At 45.8% G+C, this 27,513-nt stretch overlaps 1 protein-coding gene across 2 annotated transcripts; it reads left to right on the plus strand.

Annotated features, from left to right (window-relative positions):
* The first annotated feature begins 4,055 nt into the window (after positions 1-4,055).
* On the plus strand, positions 4,056-27,460 carry xpo7 (exportin 7). 2 transcript variants are annotated; one of them, XM_030353961.1, is made up of 28 exons: positions 4,056-4,114; positions 7,105-7,251; positions 7,866-7,959; positions 9,017-9,183; positions 10,761-10,829; positions 10,932-11,036; positions 12,176-12,341; positions 12,637-12,710; positions 12,883-13,002; positions 13,263-13,409; positions 13,731-13,903; positions 14,240-14,433; positions 15,121-15,226; positions 15,591-15,726; positions 18,409-18,482; positions 18,827-18,907; positions 19,539-19,602; positions 19,797-19,905; positions 20,325-20,431; positions 20,753-20,841; positions 21,169-21,276; positions 21,812-21,894; positions 22,920-23,134; positions 23,346-23,484; positions 23,687-23,844; positions 24,243-24,347; positions 24,462-24,589; positions 25,320-27,460. In XM_030353961.1, exons 1-28 carry the CDS (start codon positions 4,082-4,084, stop codon positions 25,411-25,413), a joined length of 3,285 nt encoding a protein of 1,094 aa, XP_030209821.1. In that variant the 5' UTR covers positions 4,056-4,081; the 3' UTR covers positions 25,414-27,460. The 2 variants fall into 2 exon arrangements, with proteins under 2 accessions (XP_030209821.1, XP_030209822.1); XM_030353962.1 differs by having other exon boundaries at positions 24,243-24,341.
* Positions 27,461-27,513: the final 53 nt, after the last annotated feature.

The raw sequence follows: 27,513 nt of genomic DNA on the forward strand, positions 1-27,513 counted from the left end.
TATGGGCTGAACAGTGTTTAAAGGAATCCAACTAGGCTTCAAATTTCGTGTTTTTTATCAATTGGAAATGGATGTAACCTACATCCAAAAAGCTTCACCTACATCATGTAGGTGAAGCTTTTAACAATGTAAATTAAATGAGTGTTGAGCTGCTATGTCCTGAAATCCGTTGCGAAGACATATCAGAATCAGAATTTCACCTGTCGGGTAACAGAAAGACTATATCTTGAAGTTAGGAAACTGTGGATTTAAAGCAGCACCATATCGAAATGGATTCCATGCCACACACGCACCCTCCTTCGTCTTTCCATTCATTATCACCTGCAAGACGTGTCCTTCCCTCTACCCGCGCTGTCCCGCTGGGGGTAAGCTTTCAATAAATCATGTAATAAACGGTTTCCCCGGTGGCTTGGATAATATCAGGTTTTAATTAGTTTCTGTTGCAATCTGAAAAAAGCCCTCCCTGCCTTGCTAAACGGTGTTCCACACAGTCTATCCGATGATGCTGAGTGAGGGTGGGTGGTCTTTTATACACTCCTCATCAAAGTAGAAAACCAATTAATATGCAATGAAAAGAAAAAAACAAATCGCTCTTCACCGGTGGTGACACTCAATGATAGCGGGAACGGGTCGTGTGTGGCGGGTTCTGTTTGATATATTTTTTAAGAGGTCAAGGTCCCCGTTTTATTTGATAAAAGACCCCCCACTTTAGTCAGCCTTCTGAATTTCATAAATAATATGTAATTAAAAGCTTTTCAGAATGATGGGAATGATTCTGTTGAGGAAAAGTTACTTAGGTTGTCCATGGATTTCAATGGTTGCATTAACATGTATTACTTTTCTTGTCAACCAAACACTGATATATGTTCCCTCCCTGGTGTTATCCACACCCGATGGTGTTGGTTTATGTTACTGTAAAGAACACCCTATTTTAAGGGCTGCCATGGCACCTCCTTATATGTTCTTGTTAGGCTATTTTCTTTCATCAAGCGGCGGATACAGTTATTACCCTGCCTATTGTATTCGACTATAATTGCCCAGGCTAAATAGGCAGTTGGAGGGCAAGCTGAAGTATATTGAAAACACTTTGTTAGCTAAAGTAAGTTCAAGCAAATCAAGTTTAATTGAGCCTTTGCTCGTTCTTTTGTTGTGGATAAATGTGTTTGGATGCCCTCCTGGTGCCTCCCCTTGTGTTTAAGCAATTATGCCAGCTTCGATTGCTGTTGTTTCATCCGTCTTTCACCTTTCTCTTTGTGCTAAACGCTGTGCCATTGTATAAATTAAAGTTGCAGCATGTTACCTTTAACTTAGCCTGTAGCTTTAAATAATGTGGAAATATCATTGGTCAATGCTGAAAAATTGTGATTTCAATAATGATCCCATCCTTTAGTCTAAATTATATATATAAAAAAAATAACAAATGCTGGCCAGTCTGTACCTCTCTCTTTGTTCACAATATAATCGTACTATCGCCAACCTAAAGCCTCTCCCACTTACGCCACCTAGCCTGCCGATCTATGCTAGTTTGTGTCTCGCAGTTGCACTGCTAGTTAGAGTGGACATAACACTCTAATTCAGTTTTTGCAATACTTATAGTCACCTGCTACCTGGCAGGGGCTCAATCGTAGACATTGTTACTTTAATTTACCACAACACATTCTCTGTGCATTTATTCGTGTAATTGCACGCTTGTGTGTATATGTGTGTGTTTACCAGCATGCGAGTGTGCATGCAAGTGTGTGTCTGTGTGCAGGCATTTGTGTGTGTCTGTGTTTGTGTGAGTGTGCGTGTGTGCCTGCATGTGTGTGTGTGCGTGTGTGTATGTGTGCGCATGCATGTGTGTGTGTGTGTGTGTTTATGTGTGTGTGTGTGTGTGTGTGTTTCTGTGTGTGTGTGTGTGTGTGTGTGTGTGTGTGTGTGTGTGTGTGTGTGTGTGTGTGTGTGTGTGCGCGCGTGCACCATTTGTGCGCACTATTAGACTGCAGAATGAAACTTAGCCCTCTAGGGCTGCATGATGTAATTACTTTGAGCCTTTTGATGTAAAAACTACCTAAGCTTTGAACAGTCTTGAACAGAGCCTGATTTCTTGCTCACGTATTTCATATTCAAACATTTAACATGAAATGAATGTTCAATATGTTCCCATGGCCCAATTTCATCCGTGGGTGGCCATGTTGAAAGGAACCATTTGCATCTAGAAGATCCCATTGCAGTACAACTCTTAATACTTTGACGAAATGGGAGATGATTGTCTGTTTGAAAAGCTAAGCTGGAAAGAACAGATACATTCAAAGCAGAATGATTTAAAACTTGTTGTAATTCTTATCAGGTAAATTATACTTCTGTCGAAAGCGTTTTACTAATACTGGGAGGGCCCACGTTCTTAGCATAGGTGCCCTGGCTGTTCTGAACCCAAGTGTTGGCACCTTGCTCTACCAATGAGCTACACTGGACCACATAGAATAAAGGTTTAATGGGATACCATCCCCCATTCATTTCTCTCTTGCTGTTCTTCTACATGTGTCAGATACAGCCCTCAGGTCTTCTGCCGCTGGTCTTTTCATCGTCTTTAAGGGTATTTCATAAGAAAAGTAGGACAGCTTTTATGCCCTGAAGGTGTGCTATATACAGCAGCCCACAACATATAAGAACATCTGCAGGCATCCATACAAAAATACTAGAACAACTTATTTTCTCCCATCAAACTTTTACCCCCTATTTTTCTCTATTGTTTAATGGTGTTTAGGTTTCATTCATTTATTTTTATTGTGATTATGGTATTATTTTCTCTGTCATGAAGTGCTTCTTAAATACTTTATTTCCCCTCAATTTTTAGTTAAGATTGTTCAATTACCTTACTGTTCTAGAGGGATGTTTCATATGTTTTCATCATCTTTAAAACAAATCGGAGGTGCAAATTCTGCATGAATGGTGCAATGATTATAATGTTATGAATGTTGCAGTAAGTGAGGTTTTATTTATTTGTGTAAACATATAAAATAGGTAACACCCTTATTTTCTTGTCAGTGGGTCACGCATTTAAAATACATTACGTATGCATACAGAATGCGTTGCAGAGGCACACCGCCCCTGCAAAATCTACACCAATCACAAGATGTCACTATTATTCCTCATCGTATTGAATGAGCGCAAATCATGCATGTGTTCTAATAGTTGCCAGGTAGAAAGCGCTGTTTTGCCATTGCAAAAAAGATTCCCTGTGTTATATTACTAAGAAATACAATTAGAGTTTGAAAATCACCATCAAGGTAATATACATATTCCAGGTTATTTCTGCGCTACAACTGCAGGATTTTTTGTTCAGAAAATAGATGGAAAACATCTTTGTTCGTTTTTTTTTTTTCAATATAGTTAATGGAACCAAAGCAAATGAATAATGTTATTATTTGTGTACACGTTTGGGTTTAATTGCCATGTACTACTATCATGTTTCATACAGCGCTGAACCTTCTTCTTCGCCTTTTCCGGAATAATAGAGTCGTTGTGTTTACAAGGAGTGAAAGACATCGCCACCTGGTGGTGTATTCTAAACACAGTTTAACGTAATCTTCATACTTTTGGGGATAAAGAAAACAGGTAGCCTATGCAACATATGAGATACTACTAAACACAACTCTGGTGAGATGTTAGTGTGAACAATATATAATGGTGCTCACTCACTGCTGTATTCATAACCAATTGCTTTTGGAAATCTTGGTTTCAGGTTTCAGAGATTAAAATTCAGATTACTTTATTAATCCCAGGCGAAATAGTTGCTGTTACTGCTGAAATGCTCTAGATATATAAATGTTAAAGGAAAATAGAACATTCAATTGAAAATAAAACACTAATTTAAGGCAATGCAAATATATAAATAAAAATGTATCTACAGCATGATATTAATGTATTTTCTGAATGAATATAATGGACTTTACAGTTAATTAAAATCATTCACACTGAGAAATGTGTTTTTTCTGAAAGGAAAGTAGAGTATGAATTTCCTAAAAAATGAATAAACAACAACCTACCGCTGGAGGCGCTGTTCCCCTCCTCCTCCCATAAGCGGGGGAGTGAGAGGTGCATGAAATGGAGAAAAATGGCGGATCATGTGCAGGTAAGCAGAGCTATATGTTTTTGTAATCAACCAACCATTGCTGAAGGACAAAGTGTACTCGCACACGGACACAGACGCATCATTTTATGTTTAAAATATAACTTTTAAAGCATGCACAGAGCAGGAAGTCTCCCCGTGCCTGTCCACAGTAAGGATGTGTGTGTGTATATGTGTGTGTGTTGTGGCCTGTCATCGTGCAGGCGGCTTATTGCAGCAACGTTGTTAGCCGAAGCTATCATGCTACAGTTGTTGTGGAACCACAACAAAGCACTTTTGGGGTGTAACGTGATGCCTTTTAGTCGCAGAGGGTTACTGTCGTCCTAGTCGAGATCCTAGTCCTACAACAACACGGTTTATATTCAAATTATGAGAGAGGAGAAACAATGAAGCTTCCTGATGATGGACGTCGAGGAGGATGGAGCTGTCAGGGTAGAAGAAGCCCTGCTACAACATAGTCCGCTTTACACAATCATGCGGATGTTATCCAGGCACGGTGCTGGGGATTTAAGGTTATTTAGTGGTGTTTGTGGAGCTCTGAGAGGGTTAGGGTTAGGGTGAGGGTTATCCAGGCTAGTCTCGTTAGCTTCGCTCTGACACCAACTTCTCCCGCGCTGCCCCATTCAAACACATGTGGTCTTTATCAGACTCGTCTAGTCCCTTAATTTACCGGAGGTCCTGCTACCGAATGTCTCTCTAATGATACTACACAGACGGGTTTAACGCTTGATTAATATAACGTTGGGAACTCAATGATAGCGATCTACGGTACCAGTGCATTGTCTGTATAGCCGCATCTTGTAAACCAGCCCTGCTGGTGTGACCAGTTCAGGGTTTCTTAGCTGGACACAAGTTGGGAGTTCTTCATTGTTGGATGTCCACAGTTTAAACTATTCAGAAGTGTGTTTCAATACTATTTGTTATTGCATATATACCCTGCCTAATGAATGTATTGCAGCCAATTAAATATATATTTAATTATATACATGTATGCATGAAGTCGATGTTATTATTGCAGTGTCCACATCTTTTCCTCCAATCGACTGCAGAATTTAGGCAACTTTTTTTATAAATGTGACTATATAATTGGGTATACGTTGTGTTATTTGTCTTGAAATTCCTTTTATGTTTGGGACTAGTGCATTGGATAACCCAATAATTAACAGTATAAACCTGTAATAGTAACTTCTTAATAACACTATCCAACATTTCATATGGGCCAAGAAAAGTAATTTTGTGGATTGAAGATCTAATGTCCCATTTTAACCTGCTACAGACGGATGGCTTGGCACCTTTTACATTTGTATTTATTTTCAAAGCAGATGGGGATGGTGTTTAAATATTAAAGGGTAACTTATACTTTTCAATGGCAATTGAAGGTGTGTAACGGAGCTGTCATAATTTTGTAATTTGATTGTTGATAGGAGGCCAATAGAGGTATTTGTGTAAAGACCTACAATTTTGGATTAAGAGCTTGTGATTAAAATGATTTGGTTGTATTGCTTGGGCTTGAGAATTGGTTGATTATGTTTTATAAATTCCCATCAGGCTTCAACACATGTTCCATGGTCTTATGTAAATAGTTATTATGTGAAAGCTTTCTATTGATATCGACCGTCCCTTAGCAGAACTATTATGGAAAAACAACAAACTACACTACAACAGTCCCCTCCTGCCATTTTTACATGAGTGCCAGAAAAGGCTGCTGAATAATTCGCCAGCTCGCCGGTAATTTAAACCGATTTGCTAAAGACCATCTGTGGTTGCAAGTGACCCTACACATTGTGTCCCCACCCCCACAGTCCAACATATTGAACAAAATAATAACACGGATGCAATTTATATTTGTTTGACTATTTCTCCGTATTGAACACCTAACCAGACCCGAAGTGGGCTGTCCTCAGGGTGAAACCTGATTTGCTGGACCTCCCGCCCGATTCCTTTAGCAGAGCAGAAGCCAGGTGTGTGAGGTCTAGAGAGTTCCCCCTGGTCAGCCCTGGGTTTGCCTTATCTACTCCCGGCAGTGTTGTCCTCTCAGGCAGACGAGTGTTATCTGTAACAATTACTGGGCGTTCCACACCTTGTTGCTCGGCCCATCGACTGATGTGTGTCTGGGAACGCTGTCGCCTTTATCACCAGTCAGCTGTTTCCAAAAAAGAACAAAACGCTTGTACCATTACTTATGCTACAACTAAATATTTTTATACCCGCCAGCCAAAACCTGAAACAAAGGCATGCTTGAGTAGTCATTCCTTGTGTTCATCTGCTCATTAAATGGATATTATTATTATGTTTGTTATTTGCAGGGGTGTTTATGGGTTGCATCAGAGACATCGCTCTGATGTAACAATGACTGCAATCTTCACGCTGCTCTGAATCTTGGGTTGAGAAAAACTTAGTGGAAAGAAAGTCATGAACGTCATGTTACCTGTTAATCAGTATACACATTTGAACACAGAGGAAGTCGGTCATGCTTGGTTACAGTAATTGGGTTGGTTTCCTGGTGCTTCCTCACTATTGGTGAGGTGTCATCTTTCATGGTGCAAGAAGGATGATTGTTCCATGAAGCGATAAGGCATTCCATAGGCAACCGGTTATCCCTCTTAATTCTCTTTAACAGGAGATTCATATCTTTATATGTTGCTCACTTTATTTGTTGTTAACTACAACACTTTTACGGTACAGAGTGAAATGTTATTCCAATACTCTCTGTACCTTGAAGGGGCAAAGTGTTTTTAGGTGGAATGAATTGTGTGGGGAAAAAGTTAGGCTAAAAACACGAACATGAGTTAATTGTTTACTACTTGGTTGTAATATTTGCTATGGGGAATACTTGTGACAAATCATTTTGAAATAAATAATAGTAAGGTAACATCTCAGTACACACTTCTCAAGTCTGTTTTCTTGTGAAACCATATGCATCTTTCTCTAATGTGTGCGTGTGTGTGTTTGCGTGTCTGTGTGTGTGTGTGTGTGTGTGTGTGCGTGCGCAGGGCCTTGCCCAGCTGGAGATCCTATGTAAACAGCTGTACGAGACCACGGACACGGCGGTCCGGCACCAAGCGGAGAAAGCCCTGGTCGAGTTCACCAACAGCACCGACTGTCTCAGCAAATGCCAGCTACTGCTGGAGCGAGGCAGCGTGAGTAGTACCCACCTCTTCCTTCCGTCGGTCTCTCAACCGGCCTGCTATTGGTCACCGGGCTGGGGGCTCGTGACCAATAGGGGACCAGGAGCACTGCAGCTAAGGTGTAGCCAGTATAATTACTCCAGTAATCAGATCAGGAAACATCCACAATGAGTCATAAAATCGACGACTCTTTTTGATGATTGGGCGGAAAGGGTGTTATGATGGTGGTTCCCCCTCGAAGCATCCAGCCCTGGCACACACATGTGGCTAGATTACTAGTGGCCCTGCTGTCAGCCAAGACAACATTATATTCTGCGCCCAAAAATAATAAAAATGTGTGTGTCATAGGGGCCTCTACTGCACCCCCCTCAATTATTAGTGTGTTGTTGTTGTAGGATTATGTGGAATGATAATGACGGCAAAATAGAGTAAATAAATAAACACTTGTGCTATAGAAGAATGAAAAACATGTGCCACCACCACACATTGTAGGTGGCATGAGCTCATGAATGCTGATATACTAGATTTATCTTTGAACAGTACGATGATGCAAGTACTTTATTACCGCTTGTTACGTTTCAGTGCTGACACCTCTCTCTCTCTCTCTCTCGTCCTCTGTCCCCCAGTCTTCATATTCCCAGCTGCTTGCAGCCACCTGTCTGTCTAAACTGGTGTCTCGAACCGGCAACCCTCTGCCTCTCGAGCAACGCATCGACATCCGTAAGTTCTCCCCCGAGGACCGAAGCTTCCTCCAATCTTCTGAATACACCTCATTAATATTAACATGATGCTTGCAAACTGCAACAGAATTATTAGGTGAGTGCTGCATGCAGCGCTCAACTATTGTTCTTCGTAAGTTCTTTCTTTCCTCTTTATTATTCTCTACAAACTTTGGGACCCATCTCCTTCCTAAATATTTCCCCTAAAGACTCCATTCAAATTTTAAAATGTTCAGAATAGCTTGGAATTCAGCGCTTCTTTTCAGATTTTATAAATATTTTATACTTTTTATGATATTCTACTTTTAAAATACTATCTTTTTTTTAAAACATGGGAGGACGGCCAAGCCGTCCTCTGGTACTTCAACTGTTAAAGACATTACTAAATCAATTTTCAACCGTTTATCTTCGTTCAAACCATTTAACAAATCTACACACTTCAATAATTCTATTGTATTCAATAATTATATCTTCAATAATATCCAAACTAAATTTTGATATCATTTAACGTTTCTTTATGTCTTAATCTATGTGGCTTTATTAAAAATTCAACCTCACTTTGAACTACAGCACTCACCGCATTTTCTGCAGGAAATGCATTTTCTAGCATGTTGTGTGCTCATTACTGCACACCGGGCAAACAACATTTTTGGCCACGTTTGAAACGTCCGGTATTAAGCAATCGGTTCCTGTCGAATACAGCTGGTAGAACGTGGCACTGGCACTGCTCACCAATGGCACTGCAACTGCATGGCATTGTTTTATGGGTTTGATTCCCACTTTTCATAACACCCCCATTCAGGGTCAAATATTAAAACCCGCCACTGCAATGGCGGATAGATTCATTGGAAGATAAAGATTTATGAAAATACATTCTGGACACACAAAGTACATTTTGAACACACTGACTGAAAGTAAATTTTGGTGGCATACTCTGAAAGTACAAGTACAGCACACATTTTGGAACCAAATGTGTGCAGTCACTTCATCATAATCCACCATGGGTCATAGTGTAGAATCCCTGTGTTTAACTGGCGTCTGCGGTGCTCTGTGCCCAGGGAACTATGTGCTGAACTACCTGGCCACGCGGCCCAAGCTCGCGGCGTTTGTGACCCAGGCGCTGATCCAGCTGTACGCCCGCATCACCAAGCTAGGCTGGTTCGACTGTCAGAAGGACGACTACGTCTTCCGGAACGTCATCGCTGACGTCACGCGCTTTCTACAGGTGTGTGTGTGTGTGTGTGTGTGTGTGTGTGTGTGTGTGTGTGTGTGTGTGTGTGTGTGTGTGTGTGTGTGTGTGTGTGTGTGTGTGTGTGTGTGTGTGTGTGTGTGTGTGTGTGTGTGTGTAACCAAATTTATAGTCACCGCCATAGTAATTAACTATGCGATCCGGCGTCCACCAATAATGCCATAATCACAGCCCTGGTGCAACCTCCATGAGCCGAGTGTGTGTACTGCCCACTGTCCACAATAACGTCACTCTGAAACGCCTGCTGGCAGCTGTAAATGCCATGGCCATGCAGGGCTCCAGAGTGCGCCTAGAATTCGGGGTAGTGCGACCAAATATTTTATTTGGGCGCACCGGTGCGACTGAAAATTTATCTGGTATAATTATTATTATTTATTTTTTTACAGAGCAGTCCATTCATAATATTGTAATAACCACGGAAGAGGCAGTGAATGAAGTATTGATTAGACAGCGATTTATTAGACACCTAATAAACCGTTGGAACACGCAAGACCGGTAACAATAGCAACGCCGGTAAATAAACCCGCGAAGCGCAATCCAGGGGCCTGTACTACGAAGCTCGATTAGAGGGTTAGCGAGGTATGTTGAGCTGAAAGCCTGGGTTAGCTGTACCATGAAAGTCGATCTCTTTAAGCGTCGCTGTATCACCATGGTGACTTACGCTCGCAACCAAACCTGGTCGGGAGCAGCTTTTCAGCGAGTCTACCCGGAGATCGGCTGCTTATATCGGCGTGCGCAGCTTCCTAGCCCCTCCTCCGATAATGGCGTCACCATTTGTGGGTGTTCCCATGGACCTCGGCGCACTTATCGTACAGGCGTCTCTCCGGAGACAGAGGGTTTTTCGGGACAGAACCGATCCCTTGGCATTGTCCGACGATATTCTTCATGAGAGATACAGATTCTGCATTTATTTAAGGCATTTATTTAATGATCAAGATATTATTAATCAATGGCGTAAATATCGACGGTGCAACCAGTGCAGCTGCCTGGGTTGCCTTGCCCCCCCCCCCCCTCAACAACTCAGCGCAAGCCAGGCACGGTCCAACACCCCCCCCCCCCGCCCCCCCCCCCCCCCCCCCCCCCCCCTCAACAACTCAGCGCAAGGCAGGCACGGTCCAACCCCCCCCACCCCCCCCCCCCCCCCCCCTCTACAACTCAAAACTTGGGTGCACCATAAATACGTGCTGGTGCACCCAAATTAAAAATGTAGGCGCACCAGTGCACCCAAGGAAGAAGTTAGTCTGGAGCCCTGCCATGCGTGGACTACCCCTGCACTTCACCAACACTGGCACAGCAACCGCACGACTTTGCTAGACTGTTTGAGTGTGAGTCTGAAGTGCTGTGTGTGTGTGTGTGTGTGTGTGTGTGTGTCTGTATAACCGCGGGCATGAGTTTGTCTGTGTGTGTTGTTTCTGTGTTACCACACTTGTAGGTATCTGCATGCTGTGTGTGTGTGTTGACATTGTAAGACGGATGCCGATGTAGTTTCTTCCTGCTAATGGTATGGTGTGTTTGCGCTCACATCTACCGTCCTATGTGCTCACGTATTGTAGCAGGACAGTGTGGAGCATTGCATCATAGGAGTGACCATTCTGTCCCAGCTGACCAATGAAATCAATCAGGTAAGCCCGCCTGGCCCTCTCACTGGTTCACACTGAGACCGAGCTGTGTCCACTGATGGGCTGATTGATCATTGCTCCCTACTGTGTGTCATTGACGGGCAGGCGGACACGACGCACCCCCTCACCAAACACAGGAAGATTGCGTCGTCGTTCAGAGACTCGTCACTCTTCGACATCTTCACCCTCTCCTGTAACCTGCTCAAACAGGTATGACGGCCGATGAGAGTGGGTTTGAAGTAGATGCCTCTGAAGGAGCGTTGGGTAACATTGTCTTGGGGTAATCAACCTAGATGTTTTTGGCCTACGTCGGCATACCAGAACAAGTGGTCCAACCTGCACCTTAATGATTTGTCTCTACTGAGTAACCCCTACCGGCTCCTTAATGACAAGTCAATGTACTTTTTAACCCCTTCCTCTTTGACTTGTATTTACTGTATAACCCTACCTGCTCCTTAATGACCCGTCTCTGTACTCTCTAACCCCTACCTGCTCCTTAATGACCTGTCTCTGTACTGTCTAACCCCTACCTGCTCCTTAATGACCCGTCTCTGTACTCTCTAACCCCTACCTGCTCCTTAATGACCTGTCTCTGTACTGTCTAACCCCTACCTGCTCCTTAATGATGTGACTCCACTGTCTAACCCCTACCTGCTCCTTAATGACCTGTCTCTAATGTCTAACCCCTACCTGCTCCTTAATGACCTGACTGTACTGTCTAACCCCTACCTGGTCCTAAATGGCCTGTCTCACTACTGTATAACCCCTACCTGCTCCTTAATGATGTGACTCTACTGTCTAACCCCTACCTGCTCCTTAATGACCTGTCTCTACTGTCTAACCCCTACCTGCTCCTTAATGACCTGTCTCTAATGTCTAACCCCTACCTGCTCCTTAATGACCTGACTGTACTGTCTAACCCCTACCTGGTCCTAAATGGCCTGTCTCACTACTGTATAACCCCTACCTGCTCCTTAATGACCTGTCTCTGCTTTCTTGTCCCTACCTGCTCCTTAATGACCTGACTGTACTGTCTAACCCCTACCTGGTCCTAAATGGCCTGTCTCACTACTGTATAACCCCTACCTGCTCCTTAATGACCTGACTGTACTGTCTAACACCTACCTGCTCCTAAATGGCCTGTCTCACTACTGTATAACCCCTACCCGCTCCTTAATGACCTGTCTCTGCTTTCTTGTCCCTACCTGGTACTTCATGACCTGTCTGTACTGTCTCACACCTCCCCCCTCCTTAATAACCTGTCTCTGTACTGGCTCCTTGTCATTGTACCGGTCATATTGAACTAACTGGCCCATGTGGGTGTCGCCTGCCCCCTCTCTGGTCCCCAGGCGTCGGGGAAGAACTTGAACCTGAACGATGAATCCCAGCACGGGCTCCTCATGCAGCTGCTGAAGCTCAGCTACAACTGCCTCAACTACGACTTCATAGGAACGTCCACGGACGAGTCCTCGGACGACCTCTGTACTGTCCAGATCCCCACCTCCTGGAGATCAGGTGACTGCAAGGCTTCCACCAATAGGAAACGAGCTCTGTGAGCTGCGCAAGTTTCATTGGCTCATTGGACTCGGATTTTATTGCATTTTGATAATGGATTAATTAGTTGAGTCATTTATCAGAAGAGCTAATATTTCTGTGAATATTTATGTTCGTCACAGTCGGATGAATTTAGCAAATTGGCCACGTTAACAACACCAATTGGGAACCAGTTCAATTATTGTTAAATAAGATTGCATACCATGTGGAGTGATATTTGTGACTCTAAAGTTGTTTTTCTTTTCTAATCTTTCAGCATTTCTCGATTCCTCGACCCTGCAGCTCTTTTTCAATTTATATCATTCCATCCCACCGTCCCTGTCCCCGTTGGTACGTTAACGATCACTACATCATAAACGACAAATCGGATTTTGGTTTTACCCAAACGTTAAAAAATCTAACAAATCTTTTTGTTGTCAATGAAAACTTTCTTGTGTCCCTTGTTTTTTATGGGTCTTTCCTGTTTTGAAACGTTAATGTTTGCGTGTTTCTCTCTTGTCAGGTGTTGTCATGTCTAGTACAGATCGCCTCTGTTCGAAGGTCGCTCTTCAACAACGCAGAGAGGGCAAAGTTCCTGTCGCACCTCGTCGATGGAGTGAAGAGGATACTGGCAAACCCTCAGGTACACACACAAACGCGTTCACACACACATAAACACACGTGCACACGTACACACACACAAGTGCACACACATAAGCACACGTGCACACATAGAGATTATATTTGAAATGTCCAAATGTAATGTCAAATTAATCATTTCGGTATTTAATAAAATATTTTTCTGTCCTACAAAACAATTATTTACAAAGTGGCTGTATGTGACCTCCATGGTCCATGCCTCTGGTGTTGATTGCGTTGTGACCCGTGCCCTCTCTACTCCAGTGTCTGCCAGATCCCAACAACTACCATGAGTTCTGTCGTCTGCTGGCGAGACTAAAAAGTAACTACCAGCTGGGGGAGCTGGTCAAGGTGGAGAACTACCCCGAAGTCATCCGCCTCATCGCCAACTTCACCGTCACCAGTCTTCAGGTACGTGGGGTTCCTCTCTTGTCGTCTTTGTGACCCATGAGGGCCAAGCTCAGTTAAAGAGTAAACGCTAAGGTCAAACCTGGGGTTACTTTAGCCTGGTATTGACCTGTGGAAAGGGTACATTCAATCCGAACCTCATTTTAGTAATCAGAGACAATTCAATTCAAACTTCTTGTAATTATCGAAATTGATTTCAACCAGATTTTCTATAAATGTGATTGATCCGAACCAGATTAATTGGAGTTATTGGAAAATCTTCCAGTAACCTCAACCACTTTCATGTGACTCAACCATCTACTCCCCCCCCCCCCTGTGGCTCAGCACTGGGAGTTCGCCCCCAACAGCGTCCACTACCTGCTGAGCCTATGGCAGCGTCTTGCGGCGTCGGTGCCCTACGTCAAGGCCACGGAGCCCCACCTTCTGGAGACCTACACCCCGGAGGTCACCAAGGCCTACATCACCTCGCGCCTGGAGTCCGTCCACGTCATCCTGAGGTGAACCAGCGCTTTGTGAAATAGAGCCCGACTTTAGGGGCAGATGCCACTATCTGGGAGTCAACGATTTCACAAATCGATATATTGACCGATATTCCAAATAAAGGTGTGTGTGTGTGTGTGTGTGTGTGTGTGTGTGTGTGTGCGCGTGTGTGCGTGCGTGCGTGCGTGCGTGCGTGCGTGAAGCGTCAAATAGCGTTGGCGTGTTCAATCCGTGTCCGTCCTCGGTTCCGTAGCTACACATGTGTCCTGTGATATGGTGTGTGTCCTCGGACGAGACCCCCAGCGACCGCCTCTAACGTCTCTCCCATGTGCCCCCCCCCCCTCCTACCCCAGGGACGGTCTGGAGGACCCCCTGGACGACGCGGGCCTGGTGCAGCAGCAGCTGGACCAGCTGTCCACCATCGGCCGCTGTGAGTACGAGAAGACGTGCGCCCTGCTGGTGCAGCTCTTCGACCAGGCCGCCCAGAGCTACCAGGAGCTGCTGCAGTCCACCAACGCCAGCCCCGCCGACGCCACGGTGCAGGAGGGTACGTGTTCCGCCCGCCCACACACACATGAATGCTTTTTATGCGTGTGCGTTGTTGAGGGTGATTTTCTTTTTTTCCTTTGTTTTTACGTGGGGTCAAAAAAAAAAGGAAATGTATAATTTTGGTCTCGGATATTTGTGTTTATATTCTCGTCTCGTGTTTAGTCTTTATTTAGTCTCTGTTTGCTTTTCCTCTTTTTTTTTTTTTACTATAACTTTTTTTCTTTATTGATTTAATCTGCTTTTCTAAATGTTTACTCTTAGTCTGCAGTTTCCTTATCTTGAGCGGAGAAGTTGTGACCATAGAGAAGAAAGCGCTTGCGTAAACAGGCAGGAAGTGCCCATAGTCGGGGATTTGGGGGTCAAACCCGTGTTATTAGAAGCTATGCATGCTGGGGGAGGACAACCCAGCGTGGTTGTGTAGAATGCACTAGTGTTGCGAAAGTGGAAATCTTCCCACGTCCGATGTGACGTCACAATGTTCAAACCCTACAGTGGGATTTTATAAAAAGCTCTACCATTTATGAATAATTATCATATGGTCTCTAAAATTAGCCTCATTAAACCAGGATGGGGTTGGTTAGTCCACCAGTTGAGAGTTGTCGTCTACACGCGTGTACTAGTACCACTGGCTGAATTTGCATCAGGGTTCTCGCTAAAGGCCTGTTGCTATGCGGTTGCCATGCAGGACGGTTGACATGGCTGGTGTACATCATCGGCGCGGTGATCGGCGGACGGGTGTCGTTCGCCAGCACGGACGAGCAGGACGCCATGGACGGCGAGCTGGTGTGTCGGTAAGATCACCATGTACACAAGTTGTGTCCACTCGCTTTGTTTCCCTTTGTGACATCACAAGTTGTGTCTGCTCACATTAGTTCCATTTGTGACATCACAAGTTGTGTCCGCTCCACATTTATTTCCATTTATGACATCACAAGTTGTGTCCGCTCACGTTATTTCCTTTTGTGACATCACAAGTTGTGTCCACTCACGTCATTTCCATTTGTGACATCACAAGTTGTGCCCGCTCACTGTATGATCGGTCCGATCTGACTCACGTCTGTACCAGTTGGTACAGTCTACCAGGGAGTGGACTGTGAGGAGGTGATCTGTGTCCTTCAATACTTGCGGTGTATTCTTGTGTGTTTGTCACTACAGGGTGCTCCAGCTGATGAACCTGACGGACTCCCGGCTGGCCCAGGCCGGCAACGAGAGGCTGGAGCTGGCCATGCTCAGCTTCTTCGAACAGTTTAGGAAGATCTACATCGGAGACCAGGTGCAGAAGTCCTCCAAGGTAACTCAAACCATCCCCCTGCTGCTGCCCTTCCAGTCCTAACCTCGCGAGGCGGCTGAGTTAGAGGGATTACCGTCTTGCGAGGTGCCATCCTGCCAGTCTTCAAGTTGTGCGTCTGTTTCCCAACCAATCAGCGTCCTAGGAGTCACTTTGTGACAGACAGATGGTTCATCCATTCACGTGCCAAGTATTTTTGGACCGGGCCAGGCATTTTTCAAAGCACTTTCCAAGGTTGACTGCCCAGATGGTTCGGTGGTACAAACCATCTTGCGGGTCAGGCTGCAGAAGTCCTCTCAAGTGGTTCAGCCAATTCTGCTCATTCAGAAGCTTCTGTGGCCAGGAACAGGATCAGGGAGGATGCACTTCACAGCAGGCGTTCAGTGGGATTTATTTATTTTCTAGACATTCCAATGAGCTGAAAACACAGTAGTGTGCCAGTCCTCCTGGGGTCCAAACATACCACGAGAGCCCTAACAACGGATGTCAAACACATTCAGTGAAAGTAGTGACGTCTCGTCATCAAAAAAACGAAGGAAGTGACTCATGACAATAAATACAGAGACGAGGATGATTCATTTGGCTTCGCTTGACATCAAAACAGACACTGTTATTATGACACATTTTCTTGGCTAAACAGGACATCTGATGCCGCCTGAAGTCTTTATTTGACTCATCCACAAAGTGTTAGTAGGGGACGCCCGGGGCCTTAACCGTGGACCCCACTGGGGGTCTTGCGAGGCTGACAAGCCAGTTTTCACCTGATGCGACTCTCGGGCTGATTATGGTTCCACCGCCGAGGCCACGCAAGGACCACGCAGACACGTCGACGCAGTCGTGAACCTGTTTGGGTCCTGCGTCGGGTTTACCTTAGCGGACCAATCACGGCCCTTGCTGCCGCGTCGCCTCGACCCCAGGGTAACATTTTTTGGAGGCGCACGTCAGGCCCTTCCGGTGGATGACAGGAGGGTCCGCGAGGACGTTAATGGCTCCGTAAACCCCCTTTGCGTTTGCGTCGCCCCTAAACTAATTATTTGCCTCTTGGCAGACGTCAAGTAGCTGAACCATTGTTCCACACTAAAGGGGCTCTGACTTAAATAATGGTTCCTCTTGAAAAGAGAGTTGGAGGGTAGCAACGAGGGCAGGATAGCTCTGACCGGGCTGTAGCCTGTGTCCCCTGTGTTCCCTGGTTCCGGTGTTTATATTCGTCTCTCTCTCTCTGAACGGCACGGTGTCAGACCGAGGGGAGCCAAGTGGACGCAGACGATGGGGTCCTTTGTCCCGCGCCTTACGCCGGCCCCTGTATACACACTGCTGACGGACATGCTTTTGTAGAGGACCCCCTATGCGCCGGAGCCTGCGGTGCCTTTACCTCCCCCTCGCTGTTGTTTCAGCGCTGTGTTCTCTGCCCCCCCCCCGTCAACATGACGCGGCGAAGTTCATTACCTCCTGCTGACCCAGCGCGTTTTGTATACGTGGCCGAGTGCCGCAGAATGCTGACGGTGCAGATCAGTGGTGGAGGTCCATCATGCATATATATACACATACATAGATATAGACGGGTAGATATAAATATGGAGATATAGCGATAGATCATATGATGGATAGAAAGATGGATATATCTATAGATGGATATATCTTTAGATTAATAGATGTATCTAAAGATAGATAGATGTATGGATATCTATAAAGATGGATAGATGGATTGATATCTGGCGGGTGGGGGGGGGGGGACAGAGCCAGTAATGCATGAGTGAATCCCTAAGTTGAGTAGAAAACCCAAATGTGACTTGTATGATTCTTGGTAGATGTCCTAGGGAAAACTTGGTTTAATGCGTTTAACGGAATGGAAAAGCTTGTGTTGACAGCGAACACGTCTGTCTGTTTCGCAGAATGGTACCCGAACCAATCCATTTAAAATGAGGATCCTTTGTGTGTCACCTGCATCAATGCAATTATATGGGGGAGAACGAAGACAAATAAGTGACCTTGTTGTATTTATTTGACTCTATGCATGAACCTCTATATAAAATCTTAATCCCCGTTAATTTAAGATGTATAAAAAAATCACACACACTCTATATTCTCCTCCATTGGGGAAAGTGGGCATTCTATTGAAATGCTAAGTAACTGTATAAAGATAGTGCTTCTGCACATCAGGGAGTTGGGGTTGGAGGAATTATCCCATTGAATATCAAATCTAAGCGTATATGCCGCAGTGTCCATCCACCCTCTGAAATGCTTTCAAAAGGTGCCTCGTCTCTAGAAAGTCACTCACGTCACATCTGAATTATATGTCTGGTGACCTTGATATTGTGTGTTTTATAGATCCCTTGATAATGCCAGATCTCATCAATGTTAGATAGAAATGTGCGTAACAGTTAGCTATAAACCTCGACCTTGCTAGATGCTGTGGTTTGATTCACTTCTCTTCCAAAGACTTTCCCCCTAATATTCTATTTAGTGTCCCAGTGAATTCAGGAAGGTCATTAACGGGCAAATAGAGGACATCTTGTTCCAAGGACGACCACGGGTAGACGGCGGACATTGGGCATGGAACCAAGTACCTTTCAGCTGGGAGTTAAGCGCCCTGACTGCTAGGACAGTCTGCCATGATGTCATTGCAGCCTGCTATTTATACATCATAATAGATCAATACATATCTGTCATGTGTTCCTCCTCCAGCTTTACCGGCGTCTGTCGGACGTGCTGGGGCTGAATGATGAGACCATGGTACTTAGTGTCTTTATTGGTAAAATGTAAGTAGAAAAACACCTATTGACGTTTATTTACTATACGTTGTTTGTGATTAATGGACCTACCAACTGCACCTGAATGTTTGTGTGTAAATGTTTTGTAGACTGACGCATGAATTGATGCTGCGTTTTTGATCATACAGTATTTTAAATTGTAAAGTGTTTGCTATATTGGGAGGCCACCTCTGAACCGAATGTTGAAAAACTAAAAAAAAGCTTTGTTTAATCACCTCGGTAATTACCATAGTCACAACGGCTCATTAGCTTATGGTGTATTTTTGTTAAAGTGTGTTATTGTTCCAGGTTGGTTGAGTGAAGTTCCACATGTGTTTTGGTTCTTCCAACAGCATCACCAACCTGAAGTACTGGGGTCAGTGCGAGCCAATCACCTCCAAGACGCTGCAGCTCCTCAACGACCTGTCTCTAGGATATCCTTTACCGCCAGGCCTGTGCTGTTAATGGTCACATGTCGTGTTAATGTGTGCATGTTCACGCGCCGTGTGTGCATGTTCACGTGCTTCGTGTCAACTTTGCATAATGGCTAGGTCGCCAACCATTGTGCCTCACGTCACTTCAGTCGGACTTCTGCTGTGAGAAAGTAACTTGACACAATCACACCAATGATCAAACCAAAGAGCTGTATTCTGGTTAGGGGGCCGCCCCACTAGAGCAGTGGTTCATCTGGCCTGAGCACAAGGACCTACATGTGTCACCACCCAGATATTGCAGTAATCTGAAATGCGTTCATGCATGGTTGAAAACATGGAGTGAATGGATATCTGCAACAATCGGGCCAAACTCATTGAAAGACTGAACCATTGAAACATGAATTTACATTAAACTTTTGTTAATTCATAGGCTTCGTTCTATGCGGAAGGTTTTGCAGACACTCGTCGACCCTCTCAAAAGGCCCTTGTGACCCACATGGGGGAGGGGGGGGGGGGGGCTCCAGTTGGGACTCACTGATCCAAAGGTTGAGGATTGGTCAAGATTGTTTAATTGATTTATAAGCGATTTGTTTTCCTCCAAACTGTGGTTCTCCTTGACGCCGTTTTGCACATACAGCAGCGTGAGGAAGCTGGTCAAGCTCACTGCGGTCCAGTTCATGTTGAACAACCACACAGTGAGTGCAAACGTCACAAATTGGACTCGTATACACACCATACAAATGAATATATATACATTTATGTACTATCTTCTACAAGCATATCGTCATCCTTCAATGTCTCCAGTTTGTGGTGTAGGCTATTTAGAACTGAATTTTAAAATGTTTATGATAATTTATGATATACGTTTTTCAAATCTCTGCCTTTGTAGAGTGAGCACTTCTCCTTCCTGGGAGTGAACAACCAGTCGAATCTAAGCGACATGCGTTGTCGCACCACGTTCTACACGGCACTTGGGCGCCTCCTCATGGTGGACCTAGGTAATTACAACACTGGTCAAGATTATCAGCGCTTTATAGTAACTACAGGCTCAACCAGCTTTATGGGGGGCAATGAATGAAAATGGAGAACAAAAAGATTATTATTTTTTTTTAGATACCAATGCAAGGAGAGGGAAACCGTTGCATCTGTTTACAAATATCAGCCTATTATATAGATTTCAGGGTTTCTCACTGTCCCCAAGTTGTAAGAAGTAATGCATGTTGGATTTGGTAATGGCGGCGGTGATAGTGATATCTGATGTGTGTCTTATAATTGTGGTTATAGTGATACTTGATGTGTTTCTGATAATTGTGGTGGTGGTGATGTTTGTCGTGTGTGTCTGATGATTGTGGTTGTGGTAATGTTTGATGTGTGCCTCTGATAACTGTGCTGGTGTTTAACAAATATTTCTGCGCAGGGGAAGATGAAGACCAGTTTGAGCAGTTCATGCTGCCCTTGACGGCGGCCTTCGAAACCGTGGCCCAAATGCTCAGCACCAACACCTTCAACGAACAGGAGGCCAAGGTGAACACAGACACACACACACACACACACACACACACACACACACACACACACACACACACACACACACACACACACACACACACACACACACACACACACACACACACACACACACACACACACACACACACACACTAGAATCATATCGTTTGAACAGAGTAAAGCACACAGAGTACGAACATTGGCTGTATTATCCGCCTGCTTCAAAATATTTTCTTATGCTAAAATTCAGTCTACATTGGCGTCTGTCCCTTCGCGGCCGCCTGCTTTGGGCTCAGCTGTAACCACAACGTGTCGCTGTGTTGTCCTCCCTCGCAGAGGACTCTGGTGGGTTTGGTGCGTGACTTGAGAGGAATCGCTTTCGCCTTCAACGCCAAGACCAGCTTCATGATGCTGTTTGACTGGATGTATCCTCACACCCCCTGCTGTACTGACCGCTCACCACCAGGGGAGCTGTTGGTCTTAGAGTCTGTCTTTAGCTTATTTATTTATATATTTGTTTCAAATGATATGCATGATCTGTGGTACCCAAAAAGGGCCCTTTCCATTTATAATATTTAGTGTAGTCTCACTCATACCATAGATTATATAGAGTGAGCGTATATGAATATAAGTGCTAGGTTTATAAACACTTCTAAAACCCTGAACTTGGTATACCGGGATCAAACCCAGACAGTTTTGACTTGAACCCCTATCATGTTGTGTTGACGTCTCTCCTTGACCCAGTGCGTCAGATACCCGGCCTACATGCCCATCCTACAGAGAGCCATAGAGTTGTGGTACCACGACCCTGCATGCACTACACCTGTCCTCAAACTCATGGCTGAGCTCGTCCACAACAGGTGAGTGACGCCTGATTGCCAGGCGATGCTGTGGTTCAGTGTTGCGTATAAAATATTTTTTTATTATTTTATGTCTTACTTAGAATTTTTTCTGCGGTATTTCCTTCCTCCATGAATATTGATCTTCAGTAAAGATTCTCTTTTCAATAAATCCTATTTCATTGAGGCTAATAACATGATGACAGTTCTGAGGCCTAAGCTACTGCTGAGGCGATTATCCAACAGACAGGGCATCTATTGATAGTAGTGTTGTTCATGGATTTGAAGCGTTTTTGGTTATACATCAAGATCTGTATAAACTTGATGATTTGTCAAATGTCCCTGGATCTATTCCAATAATAATCCACTAAACCGCCTGGTGCACTGTGTTTCTTCATGGTGCTCATGGAGCTTTCTAGAAGGTGTTGGTTCCAGGGTTCTGTGCTCCACCACTCTGGTCTGTACTGAAGTCATCTCTCCTCTAACCCTGTAACCGCCCTCGGTCGCCTGCGGCTGTCTTACCGCCTCTCCCCCCCCCCCCCCCCCCCCCACCCAGGTCCCAACGGCTACAGTTTGACGTCTCCTCGCCCAATGGGATCCTTCTGTTCAGGGAAACCAGCAAAATGATCACTACCTACGGTACCTCCACCAGACCATACCTACCCCTCCCTGCCCTGCCCTTCCTCCTCCTCCTCCTCCTCCTCCTCACCCTCAATCCAAACCCTCTCCTCCCACCACCACCACCACCAACCACCTCCTCCTAACTTTCACCTCTGACCTTTTGACCCCTCTCGAGGTGAGCTCCCCACAGTGTCCACGTTTGTTCGTTGATGTCTGTTTGTGACCCTAACCCTACTCAATTGTTTTTGCCGTTTTTATTTTTCCCCCCTGAAAATCTGGCTATTTATCTGTTTGTTTTTTTAACCCAACTCAAAGTCAAACTAAATTTAAAAACAAATAGCAAACATTAAAGTGAAAGGTCTCGAAGATCCCAGTTTTGTTCTCTTTGGGGACAACCATGGCCAAAAGAACAACGCGTCACTACACAAACAAGGGAGCGAGCGTGTTGCGGTAACTCAACACACTCCCCCAACGCCTATTCCACCTCTGGATGATAGAAGATGCCTCGTTAACGGCACCGCTTTTGATTTGAACGCATCGCGGGAGTGTCTCCATCGACACCCAGTTTGTACCACTCACAGCCCTGCAAGGGCTTTCATCAGTAGGTCGTAGGCTCACTCTCCATGTGTGTTCGCTCATTCGACGCTAGTACATAGGGACTAAACTCATCTTTTAATTGACATGAAAATCTTTGGAGACCTCCGTGACTACTACTTTTAGTTGTCATCTTCGGCTCTCTCAGCGCTTTAAGTGGTTCAATAAAGCTCTTCAGTTTTTGAACCAATTAAAGCGAATCTGATAGTTCTGCCATCGCTTTCGCCTCTTTCCTATATTTTCGGAAGCATGTTTCCATGCCTAATTTTATCAATTTCTTTGACATATTTTCACATAAACAGCAGCATCTGATAGACGTTTGAAAACATAAAATCAGTTTTGTTTCAACAACCCAGCTGTTTTTCGGTGTAAATCTGTCACAATCACAAGAACCGCCCCACGTCGCTCTCTAACCCCGCCCGTTGGTCCTCACCCCTCCCGTCGCCCAGGCAACCGCATCCTGACGCTGGGCGAGGTGCCGAAGGACCAGGTGTACGGCGTGAAGCTGAAGGGCGTGTCGGTGTGCTTCGCCATGCTCAAGGCCGTGCTCAGCGGCAACTACGTCAACTTCGGCGTGTTCCGTCTCTACGGCGACGACGCCCTGGACAACGCCCTGCAGACCTTCATCAAGCTGCTGCTGTCCATCCCCCATAGTGACCTCCTGGTTAGTATACTGTAACACTACTGTAACACTACTGTAATACTCATGCTACAGTAAGCTGCCTGTCGTCAATCCTTGTCAATATCATGTACTACAATACCACTGTCGTACTACCAGAGTAATATATTACCACGACTCTGGTCAAACTGCTGCTGTGCACCCAGTACAGTGACGGGACCCCCTCCCTGACGTGCGCCCCGCTGTGTTTCAACAGGACTACCCTAAGCTCAGCCAGTCCTTCTACTCCCTGCTGGAGGTGCTGACCCAGGACCACATGAACTTCTTCGCCAGCCTAGAGCCCCACGTGGCCGTGTACATCCTGTCCTCCATATCAGAGGGACTCACCGCGCTGGGTAACCCACGCCGTCCGTCCGATCCCCCTGTAGACCCTGTTCATGCTCGCGCAGATGCATGTGAACACGCGCAGTCGTCGGTGTGAAACTGGCCTCGACCACTCCTAAAACAAGAGATTTCCCCGATCGTTTTTTACCTCTGCTGCTTGTACATGTTGATTGATTGATCATGTATCGCTGACGTGTTTGTGTGTGTGTCCAGATACGATGGTGTGTACGGGATGCTGCTCCAGCCTGGACCACATCGTCACCTACCTGTTCAAGCAGCTGACGCGCTCCACCAAGAAACGGCCCGCTTCCATGGCGACGGACGACCGCTTCCTCCACATCATGCGGCAGCACCCGGAGATGATCCAGCAGGTGGGCGGAGCTCGGGGAGGGGGTGGAGTCTAAAGGGTCCGTCAGGTCTAGGGAACGCTGACTGCTAAGGATCATGTGGTAAAAATGATCCTGATTCAGTAGATGGCCTCTTAAAAGTAGATGCCCTTGCTTTTAATATCCCTCTTTATTCGCTTATTTAATCGTTTCTCTCCAAGAGACTCAAACTGGGAGCAGATCAGAGGGGGATTTTCAACTGTTTTGCAACAGCATGCGAAACTTGATCGAAATACATAATTAGTTTTATTATAATTCTTCTGGCGGTCTGTATAGCAGCTGTCCCCGACCTATTTCCTGGAGCTCCAATAGATGGCTTTATTAATGCATGGACGCCTGCTCCCCCCCCCCCCCCCCCCCCCCCCCTGTCCTCCTGTCCTCAGATGCTCTCCACGGTCCTGAACATCATCATCTTCGAGGACTGCCGGAACCAGTGGTCCATGTCGCGGCCTCTGCTCGGCCTCATCCTGCTCAACGAAAAGGTACAGGTTAGAGACATCGTTTTCCTCTCTCCACCCAGCGGACATGTTACGTGTAAGGTCGATTCGCTCGTTCACATTGTGGCTCTGCCTGTGTGTGTCTGTGTCTGAACTCGGCGACAGTATTTCGCCGACCTGAGGAACAGCATCGTCAACAGCCAGCCGCCGGAGAAGCAGCAGGCCATGCACTTGTGTTTCGAGAACCTGATGGAGGGCATAGAGCGCAACCTGCTCACCAAGAACCGGGACAGGTAGGCGCACACACACACACACACACACACACACACACAGACACAGACATCCCCACTGACGGTGTAACGCACAAGATGGAGATGTGTTTTAACAATGGTCAATCTCGGGTGCGTCTGGGGACGTTAACTGTGAGCTGAAAGGCCGGAACAATGGGGTTGAAGCGGGGGCTTAAACGCCGGGGCTTAAAGAGTGGCGATCCCAGGACAGGGTCCAGCCGTTGACCCTCACTAAGACCCATGTGCAGACCACTGAGTGTCTTTCAACAGCGGCTATGGATGGCTTGATTGCGGAGCGTGCATATTTATTTCGGTTCTCGGTTCTCGTGTAGTGCTGTTGTTGGATTTAGCGTAGGGATCTATGACGCCTGTTACATCCACTTGTTCCCTTACCCTTAATAGCGGGATAAACTGGAAAAAAAATATCTGTCGATATAGATCGATAGATGATTAGATGGATAGATTTGTTAATTCTCAACATGAATGGGCAAATAAACAATTTAACTGGCCAATCTGAGTCAACTCTGAAAATTCAGTCGGATACATCCCGCACAGACGACCCTGACTCAAACACATTTTGTGTTTTGCTTGCTCACTAACATCCCTCTGAAAATCATTTAGTTTACTACCTTTCATCCTGGTAAACGGCGATGCTCGGCAAAGTGCCGATCGCCTCTGTCCCCTCTCTCAGAGGCTAACACCCCGTTCTGCCCTCTGTGTGCCCGCTCCCCAGGTTCACGCAGAACCTGTCAGTGTTCCGCCGCGAGGTCAACGACAGCATGAAGAACTCTACGTACGGCGTCAACAGCAACGACATGATGAGCTGACATTCCACACACCCAGCGTCGGACCCTTGCGGACCACCACAGTCTCCCCTTCCTCCTTCTCCCACCTCCTCCTCCTCCTCTTCCTCTTGGTTATACCTCTGCTAGCGTTAACCCCCCCCTCCTCCTCCTCCTCCTCCTCCTCCTCCTCCTCACCCTACTCACACCTCATTGGCTGTCGCAGTCTCCAACATTCTTTTTTTGTTCGTTTTTTTTTTGCTCACCTTGGGCCCGGACGCCCTGAGGACTTTTATCTTTACCCCCTGGCCGGGCGTAGGAGGAGGTATCGATCAATAAAAACCAACGTTCACCACCCTTTTTACGTTGTACATGTCCCACTTCCTGTTATTGGCCCCCCCTCCTCATCTCACCTCCTCGACCCTCGGTCCCCGACTCCCTTGCCCCCCCACCTTTTTTGATATGAGCATAATATAAATATATACAGATCTATTTTAAAGCCAGTCTGCAGAGGCTTCCATAGGCTTAGTCCTCTGGCAGGGGAAGGACGAGGTTTCGGAGGGAGGGAAAGGGCGAGAAATCATGGAGAGGGGAGGGAGGGCGCACTTCTACGCATTCTGGACGAGGGAAATGATAGCGGAGGAATGGGTGAGAGCGATTAGACAGAGCGAGAGTGAGGTGAGTGTTTAAGGATTTGAAGAGCGAGACAAGAGAAACATAAAGCCGGTAATCGTAGTGATCTGCTTCTGCCTGCCTTGTATAGAAAAAAAACACGAGTAACAAAAAAAAAGTGTACATTTTTTTCGTTTTTTTCGTAACATTTTGAACAATGTTTATAATGAAAAAAAAATACACAAGCATAATTGAGTGTGATTGAGTGAGCTTTTTTTTCAGTAATAGTGAGTTAGTTCAACAGTGTCTGGCGGGGGTGGGGGGGGGTTCCAACCATTAAGAGGACAGGGAACAATAGTTTAAAGGAAAGGGGCGGGGCACCTGAGCTCTGGATTGGGTAGACCATCACCATGGCAACACAAAAAGGTTAAAAACACTAACGGATGCTGTGGATCCAAGCTCCATCTCTGTACAGTTACCCTCGGGGTCGAGGGGTGGAAAATGGCTGCCGTCCTGGCCCCGAGCGCCGGACTAGGAACAGTGATAACGACGGTCCTCCCGGCTCCTCTTCTTCTTCCTCTTCCTTCTCTGAACCGTCTGTACACACCGGAACGCCCCCCCCACCCCTTAACGGTGGAGGTCTTCAGTGGGACACCTTCCCGGTCCCACTCTATGGTTGAGTCAGGGTCGTGTTTGGGCGTGTAAGCAACGTGGTGTCTGCTATGTTCCCACCCTCTGGTAGGCCGTGTGGGTGTAGCCTCACGCCATTTTGTTTGCACTCCTTCTGTGGTGTGGAGGTCCTCCATGTGGAGTCCTTTTTGAGTGGGCGTGTGTGTGTGTGTGTGAGCGCGTATATGCGCAAGTATGTTAGTGTGCGCGTGTGTGTGGCGTGGCGTGGTTTCGGAGGATCGGCGTAGTGTTCTGTTGCCTGGTGTGCATGTGGCGTTTCATGGTGGCGAGACTGCAGGGGGGGCTTTGGGTCGGGGGTGGTCTCCGATAGGTCCTCTTTGGACCACCCGAAGACCCTCCCTCCCCCCCCTTTCTAGTTCTGTAGCATCGCATTCGCAGTGTCTAGTCATCCATGCTCACATGAAGGAAATGTTTTAATTTTTAAAGAAAAAAAAACATCAAGCTTTGGTAGAGATCGGAAAAGTATAAAAAAAAGATAGAAATGGAGTACACAGCGACTTGGTATTAACCCTGCAGAGTCGCGGCTAACTTTGTTTATTTTGCGATGACTAGCGAATCTCTAACCAGTGTCCGCACCCATGGATGTTCATTTTGAGTTCCTTTTTTATTATTTGGTTTCTGTCCCTGATGTGAATGTGTGGGGTCCATAGTGTGAGTAGCTGAATTGTTTGGATGTCTGCTGCATATAGTGTAAGCATTGTGACTGCAAATAAACCTCATCGGTTTGTACAGGTGCTGCCTGTGTCTTTTTATTCTACGGAAGAAATCAATAAAGATGACAAAAAAAGTTTCTTAGATTGTAAAATGTTTTTCATTTCAGTTTTCCAGGGAAACTTGGGAGAA

Source organism: Gadus morhua, chromosome 4 (genome assembly GCF_902167405.1).
Source record: "Gadus morhua chromosome 4, gadMor3.0, whole genome shotgun sequence".
Classification (NCBI taxonomy): domain Eukaryota; kingdom Metazoa; phylum Chordata; class Actinopteri; order Gadiformes; family Gadidae; genus Gadus; species Gadus morhua.